The sequence below is a fragment of the Parasteatoda tepidariorum genome, chromosome 2, assembly GCF_982258835.1.
Source record: "Parasteatoda tepidariorum strain Cologne lab strain chromosome 2, Ptep-v5.0, whole genome shotgun sequence".
Lineage (NCBI taxonomy): Eukaryota > Metazoa > Arthropoda > Arachnida > Araneae > Theridiidae > Parasteatoda > Parasteatoda tepidariorum.
The window spans coordinates 91,910,468-91,919,010 of record NC_141756.1 but is presented as its reverse complement, the minus strand read 5'-3'; the positions used below and the strand labels follow the sequence as shown (position 1 = coordinate 91,919,010).

The window sequence follows — 8,543 nt, the reverse complement described above, 5'->3', positions numbered from 1 at the left end:
TTCGACTGCGACCCCTTTTGTAGAGAAAAAATTTCTGGCGACCCCTAGAGATAAATGTTCACAAATACGATGTATATTTCGTGCATTTCTTTCGCTTCATCGAATAAAAACATCATCATATTTGACTCATATTAATTTATTTATAATTTTAAGAAAATACTTTTTGTATAGCACAAAAATCAGTAAATTGCCCTTTAATGAGATGTATGTGGATGCAAGTTTCTAATTATCTTATCGATGTTTGGATGTATGTTGCTAATTGCAATTAGCATATCATCTTCAGGGTTTAAAAGCGAGCGGTATTTAGTTTTTATTGAAACTAGTTTGCTAAATCCAGTTTCACATAAATACGTTAATGCAAATTGTATTGACACTCTGATGGCATTCTTGCTTAAAACGGGATATTGTTTTCCACGGATAGCCTAAATTTTTGACAAAGCTGAATCTTAAACTGATTTCGAAGAGTATAATCACTAATTAGATCTATCAATTGCTCTTTCTCACTAATTTGAAGAGTTGAACTGCATTTGTCAAAGGAAAATGGATCACGAATAAAACCAAGATCGTTCTCATTAAAATCCTCGAATCTTCACGAAAAAATTTTCTTTAACTTTTCAATGTAATTGGAAATGATGTTTTTAAATGTAAATATATCTATATTATTTTCCTTGATAAAATCGTTAAAGCAAGGGAACATGTCGGTGTTGTTTTTATTCAGTTCAGTTTGCCAGAGACTAAGCTTATTCTTAAAAGCTTGAATTTTACTGGCTGCAGTTATGATAGTTGAATTCTCACCCAGCAAGCTCAAATTTAAGTCGTTAAGTTTTTCGAAAATATCAACTAAATAGCTCAGCTTCCCTAGCCAAACTTCATTGATATAATAACTTGTTAATCTATGTTTCTTTTCGATTGAAAACATGTACACTTAATTTCTCAAATCAAATATCCGTCGTAGTATTTTTCCACGTGAAAGCCATCTGACTTCGGTGTGCAACAGTAATCTCTCATACGTTGAGCCCATCTCATTGCAAAGTATTGAAAAGAGACGACTGTTGTGGCTGTTGCATTTAATGTAGTTAATTGAACTAACAGCGTCTTGTAATACGTTGTGCAACTCTTCATCCATATCTTTTGCAACAAGAGCTTGCCGATGAATCATACAGCGATTAAATACCATATGAGGCTCCACCTTCTGAATTAAGCCTCTGAGCCCTTTATTCGAACCTGTTAATGCTGCAGCACCATCAGTGCAAACAGCAACACAGTTTGCCCAGGTAAGGGACTTTGTTTCGAAATATTCATTTATTACTTCGAATATTTTTTCTCCAGTTGTTTTTCCTTCCAAACTTTTGCAACATAAAAACGTTTCTGTTATATCTTCATTAAAAATAAACCTAAAGTAAATGATTAGTTGTGATATTTTAGTGATATCGGTTGTCTCGTCCAGTTGTAAAGCAAATACAGATTAATTTTGTATGCGTTTTATGACTTCTTACTCGATATTTCGTGACATTTCGGAAATCCGCTGAGACACGGTATCTCTTGGTAATGGTACTGTTTTTAGTTCATTTCCATATTTATCACCATGCATAATTGATGTCATCTTAGTTGCTGCAGGAAGGATAAGGGATTCTCCAATTGTATGGGGTTTCATTGTTTTTCCCATTAGATAAGAAACTTTTAAAGAAGCTCGTAATGCTTTCTGGGGTATTGTTGTAAATTTCTTTAAATGCGCATTTTGAATTTTCAGATTTTCAGCTCGTCTTTGTAAAAAATCGGCATGTTTATTTTGAAATTCTTTATGTTTAGTTTCCAGGTGCCTTTTTAATTTAGCTGGTTTCATGCTCTCATTTGCTAATTTTTCGTTGCAAATGACACATATCGGGCGTTCTTCATCATCAACAACACAAAATGTAAAACCATACTTAATAAATTCCTCATTGTATTTTCTTATTTTTTTAGATCGAGCATTTAGTTCAGTATTTTGTGACTCCTCATCAGTATTTGTTCGTTTGTTAGCTGAAGATGTACCTGGTGTACGTATTACACATTTATCCATTATGAAGATAGGGGTTAAATTATTTAAACTAAAACAAATAATATATAAAATTTTATCATTTTTTTTCGAGAAATTCAATAAAATTAGCAGAGATCTTTCTCTAATGATGGTACATACCTGATAACAAGTAAGTTAAGTATTACTTCAATACTTATTAAATAAATGAGCAAGATCTAGCATCTCGCAAACACGTTTAATGACAACCTAACGAGATACACAAACACAAACTGAAACTAAACATAAATGCAAACTGAAACTAAAACTAAACAGTTAATACACAGTCACAGTTAATCTGGCTGATGCCACATACACAGCGTCACATGATAAAACTCGAGGATAAACTAAAACAATTGCAGGTCAACTGCTACATGCTACAACTTCAAGCGAACACTTTACGTCTTCACTCTGACTATCAGATACACCACGTACCTCGCCATCTGATTGGCTGATCACGGAAGCGAATTTTTGCCCTTTCCCTGCGGTTAACGTCTAGTCAAATAGGCGTTTTTCAGTAAAACTGGCGAATAACCACGAAGAGGGCGCTATCTACCGGAGTGAAAAACTTGCGTCTTCACACTTTACATACATTACGCATTACGGTCATAGAAAGAGTGGCCAGCATGAAATTGCAATTAAACAGTGAGTGACGGCGCTTCACTCTTTATATGTACATTGTATAGTATGCAGCATGCAGGGATAATGCATTTCATAAAAATTTGGTGACCCCCAAAAAACTTCTGGCGACCCCCACAGGGGTCGCGACCCCTAGTTTGCGCACCACTGGTTCACACCATGCTTACCTGAACTCACTTTTTCCGGTTCTTGAGCCTTAAAAAACGCTATACCACGTGAGAAACGATTCACGTCGAATTCTGATTCAGCTCCAATGGTATTTTGAAATTTAAAATTTAAAGAAAAGTGAGTTCAGGTTAACCTAGAGTAAACCATGAGGTTTCAAATGCTGATAAAAATGTTCTCAAAATATCAAAATGCAAACAAATTATGGCAGGATTGTATCTCTTCTGCTCACCTCAGAATAATCCTACAATAATTTGTTGGCATTTCGATACTTTGAAAAACATTTTCAACATTTGATACTTCATGGTTTACACCAAAGGTGCGCAAACTTTTTTCGACTGCGACCCCTTTTGTAGAGAGAAAATTTCTGGCGACCCCTAGAGATAAATGTTCACAAATACGATGTATATTTCGTGCATTTCTTTCGCTTCATCGAATAAAAACATCATCATATTTGACTCATATTAATTTATTTATAATTTTAAGAAAATACTTTTTGTATAGCACAAAAATCAGTAAATTGCCCTTTAATGAGATGTATGTGGATGCAAGTTTCTAATTATCTTATCGATGTTTGGATGTATGTTGCTAATTGCAATTAGCATATCATCTTCAGGGTTTAAAAGCGAGCGGTATTTAGTTTTTATTGAAACTAGTTTGCTAAATCCAGTTTCACATAAATACGTTAATGCAAATTGTATTGACACTCTGATGGCATTCTTGCTTAAAACGGGATATTGTTTTCCACGGATAGCCTAAATTTATATTTGTGGGGCCTATATAAATTTATGTGGGGGTCGCCAGAAGTTTTTTGGGGGTCACCAAATTTTTATGAAATGCATTATCCCTGCATGCTGCATACTATACAATGTACATATAAAGAGTGAAGCACCGTCACTCACTGTTTAATTGCAATTTCATGCTGGCCACTCTTTCTATGACCGTAATGCGTAATGTATGTAAAGTGTGAAGACGCAAGTTTTTCACTCCGATAGCTAAAAACTCTGATAACGAGAAACTCTTTAATTTAAGTTTGAACTTGAACTTAATTAATTTAACAAAATATTTTGACGGAAAATTTTTATAAAGTAAAATTACTGATTGCGTCTCAGATATGAACTATTTTAAATTAATCCAAAAGTAGAGGGAAAAACAATTTCATTCCCATAATCGATGAAATAACAATAAAATTTATGCAAAGATATCACTGAAAAAATACCTGTTTTACATTTGCTGCAAAATTCTGGAATGTTTCAAAATTGTATGCTTGCATCACAGGTAAATCGTGGTATTTGTCGATTCATAAGCCAATCAGGTTCGACACACGCATGTGACGTCGCTTACAGGTATCCAATTAAATCTGATTTAAATCACGTGGTTAGGCGTAATCACTTCACTTCTTTTGGAGTGGCAAGTACTGAATTGTAGATTTACACCTTTGAAATAAAATATACTAAGGAATATATTTCTGAACCACATACGCTGGAAAAACGCTCCACTCACGTCAAGAGGTTTTTGTCATCGTGCTGTACGCGTTGTAGGTCAACATCAAAGAAATTAAGGTGACGTTTGTGGTTCGTACAGAAATAGGAATAGGTATTCAGATTTCTATTCAGCATTGAATGATTAACGTTTCGCTATGAGTTGTGTTCGACTGTTTTGGTAAGCGCATCCATGGTAAGCGCATTTCTTATCAACACAAGTGGTTATAAGTGTTACTCTAGGAAAACCCAATATTTACCGATAAAATTCATTTTTAACATCATAGTTTGCATTATGTTAATTCGTATGAAATACTTATGCAATAATATTTTATCTGCGTAATAACAGGGCCGGGATAGCATGGTGGGTAGGGCACTAGGCCCATGTCCGAGAGTTCGTGGGTTCGAACCCCGCCGGCCGAAGACTCCCTGTGTTGTAAAGTGACTGATGCACGTTAAATCTGTCGAGTCGCAAAAGTCCTCCATGTTCCCATAACAAATCAATACCTCTGGGGGTACTGGATTGGAGATCGATCGTTCTCTGATTCATGTCAAAATTACGATCTGTGGATGAATGAATGAATGTATGAATGGGCCGCCCTATAAACGGGTGCGACGCATAGTGTGGCAGAAGTCAAATTCTTGGCTATAGATGGCGCCACTGGAAAACAAGAAAAATCACACACCCCCTGCCTAAGCAGGCACACGTCAACAACAACAACGTAATAACAAACTATTTTAATGCAAATTATTACTCAAAAATCTTTTATTTTCAACGTCTGCAGTACAATGTCCGATGATTTCGAAATTTCATCGTTATATTTTTGGAATAAAATATGCTTAAAATATTATTTCTTAAAGATAGGAAATCCCAAGAATTACCGTTGAAATTTGAACATCGTAAATTATAATGAATAAATTCTATTGAAATTTTTATAACGAAACCATTTTATCTACATATTTTGCATGACAAAAACCATTTTTATGCAAATTATCTGCGAAATAATTGAAAACAAAAAGTAAATTAGAATTTCTACACTTATAAAAATGTAATTCACAATGTAAAATAAAACTTTGAAGGACAGATTTTGTTTTCAAAAATATAACAAACGATAAAGCTGAACGATTTATAACCAGAATGTCAGTATTGTATTACTAAAATATAATACTTTCTGTAGAAACTTTACTGTATTTCGATTCATTTATAAAGCTATAATTAACGAAAACAAAATTCTCTTTGAAAGAAAGACGTCCCTTTTTTTATTAAAATTATGAAATATCCTCATAACATTATTTTTCATCGAGAAGAATAAGGAAAATGCAAAACAAATAACACTAGCTTCTTTATCTCTAGACATCAACTGCTCCCTCAAACATATCAGTATTATGTAATTATTGCAACTTGGGAAAAAAATGAACTATAAGCTAAACGTTCATCAGCCTCATAAGAGACAAAAGATGGGTGTTTGAGACAGTGAAGGTTAAGGTTAAGTGTTACAAAACTCAAATAAACAAAGAACGTCTGTGTTCCAATTCAAAATAAATTTTGTGGAATTTTTTGTTTTTTGAACAGGGCCACACTTTTTGTCGCTCATTTAATAATGGAACGGAAGCTTGCTCAGTAAGCATGAAGATTTGGAATTTGTTACGCTACGCCAGATTGTTACAAATGAGGTTTCATCGCTTTCCCATTTTTCAAAGAGATTCGTTTTAAATGGTCTCGCGTCATTGCTTTGTGCTTCAAAAAGAAGGATTCACCTTGATATATCCGGCGCTGAACTTTCGCTATTGTTTCATTATCTTCTTCAAAAATGTTATTCATCAGAATGATTTTTAGCTGAAGACACACACGCAGCTTATGCTTGTTCATTGTTATGTCTACAACACATGTGGTCTGTAGTTCAATACTTTTACGACATCAGTCTAAATCAATACGATTTCTTGGAATTATGCTTGTACGCTGAGAAAAAAGTATGGTCAAAACTACCAGAAAAGGGTAAAATTTACCATGTTTCTGGCTCTATGAGAACATCAAAAAATTCGGTAATATTTCAAAAACGAACTCTGCTAATGGTTTTAGTAAAATTAAAAACAAAATTTAGTTTTATAATGTGTGATAAAATTTTATCAGATTTCCTTAGAGCATGTGAGAGAGAGTATGCAAGACATCACTAGAGCTTTTTAAATGAGTAAATGTGAGCATAAAACCTTTTAATCGGTTAAATTCTTCATTAAAAAATGTTTCATCGCAATGAAGAGGTTGTGAAAATTCTTCATTTATTGTAAATAATGTTTTAGAATAATTTCAGTATTCGGATTAAATAGTCACTGCGCATGCATATTCACTACCTTGGCACTGAAATGATTATCACTTATAAATGTATTATATATGTGTTTTTAGTTTTTCTTAAGAAAATAAAAGATAAGAAAAAAAACTTAACAATATTAATTTGATTTACACAAATTCTCCAATTTATTTTGTCATAAAACTTTCCAATAGCTAAAAAAAAAAAATTTAAGCAGATTTTTAAGTTAAATTAGAATATAAATAAAATTGAATTAGTTTTCAGCGGAAAATGAAAAAAAAACAAAATTTGCAAAAGATGAAAATTTATGTTTCTTCTTTCTTATTGAAATTTACATCAGAATTTTTTTTATTGTTCATGTTTCCTTTGAAATGTTTTGCATTGCGATTTTATTAATAAAAAAAAACCTTAAAATTATTTTGAAATTGAAAATAGATTTTAATACTTTTTAAATAATACTTATACTGCCACTTGTCTACAGCTGTTTTTGCTAATACTGTTTTTAAAAAAAAACTAAAAGTTTTAATGCTATTTTAAATTGAAATTATTATTTTTTCAAGAAATTGTTAAGCAGTCTAAAAATGCTTTAAAAATTTCCTGTAAACAAGTTAAAGTAAAATAGATGTCTCGAATTTCACGCAATCATATTTCATTAGTTTTGAGATTTATTGTTTTGTTACAGAAAAGAAAACATAAAAAAATTATCAGGGGAAAAATTTCAGAACATTTTATTTTTAAAATGGGGAAAAAAGTCATTTACTTTTATCTCGCGAAAATATTACTTAACTTTTTAAATGATAAAAAATCGCTGCTTTGTAAAGATTTTTATCGCTCGATTCCTACTCCCTTTGAAACCTTAATCAATTTTGAGTTAGTCGGAAAAACTTTTATTTTATTGCAGAAATGGCAAAATTCATGTATTTTTCAATAAATTTTGAACCTGTTTATTGCAGCTTCATAGCAGTTTCGGAAGCACACAATAGAAATACAGTATATCTTCAGAACCGATGGATTTCTACGCATTTGCACATGCGTCAAATCTGCTTTGAATAAAACAAAATAAGCATGCGATGAGATGAAAGATATTGTGTTTTTCTTCATAGTTAATGCTCGCATAAGAACTTCTAAAGAAGCAAACCTCAACGTATCTGCCCTTTCTGATAGTAGAATTGTTCTGTTAATGTTCGCATATGAATTTCTAAAGAAGCAAATCTCAACGTATCAACCCTTTCTGATAGTAAAATTGTTCTGTTAATGCTCGCATATGAATTTCTAAAGAAACAAATCTCAACGTATAAACCCTTCCTTATAGTAGAATTGTTCTGCTAATGCTCGCATATGAACTTCTAAAGAAGCATATCTCAGCGTATCAACTCCCTCTCGAAGTAAAATTGTTCCGGAGTGGTAGTTATTGCTTTTGAAAAAGAACACTATTAAGTGATTTCTTATTTTTCTTTTGCATATCATACTAGTTTTTAAAATAAACATCACATTAGTTACGCCACAAAATCAGTTTAAGTGATAAAGGGTTAAAGAGATTATTTTTAATCTGTTACGAAGTCGAAATATATAATTAAAAATATCTTTGAACTTTTAAATATTTCATATCGTAAATGCTCTTGAAAGTGACGTGAATGATATACGTCTCCATAACTAAAAAAAAAAAAGAAGAAAGAAAAGATTTATTCAAATAAGAGGTATTCTTAACTAGATCTGAGGTGTTTCGATAATTTTGCGATTTTTTTTTTTATGTTTATCATTTAAAAAAGTCTACTATCTCAAGTTTGAACACTTAACAATACATTCGAATTATGTTTTTCCACATTACGTTGATAACAAGAAAGGCACTTTTTTATTGTTAAATTGAAGATAAATGTTAAAGCGATAAATAACAGGAAG

The 8,543-nt window shown here is 32.1% G+C and overlaps 1 protein-coding gene across 1 annotated transcript; it reads right to left on the bottom strand.

The window, feature by feature from the left end:
* Positions 1-1,492: 1,492 nt before the first annotated feature.
* Positions 1,493-2,059, bottom strand: LOC147815915 (protein FAM200B-like). The gene has a single exon (XM_087156654.1). It carries the CDS (start codon positions 2,057-2,059, stop codon positions 1,493-1,495), a length of 567 nt encoding a protein of 188 aa, XP_087012780.1.
* Between the last annotated feature and the right edge of the window lie 6,484 nt (positions 2,060-8,543).

Excerpts from the sequence above, each read along its gene's own strand:
- LOC147815915 (XM_087156654.1), bottom strand. The coding sequence starts at position 2,059 with ATGGATAAATGTGTAATACGTACACCAGGTACATCTTCAGCTAACAAA.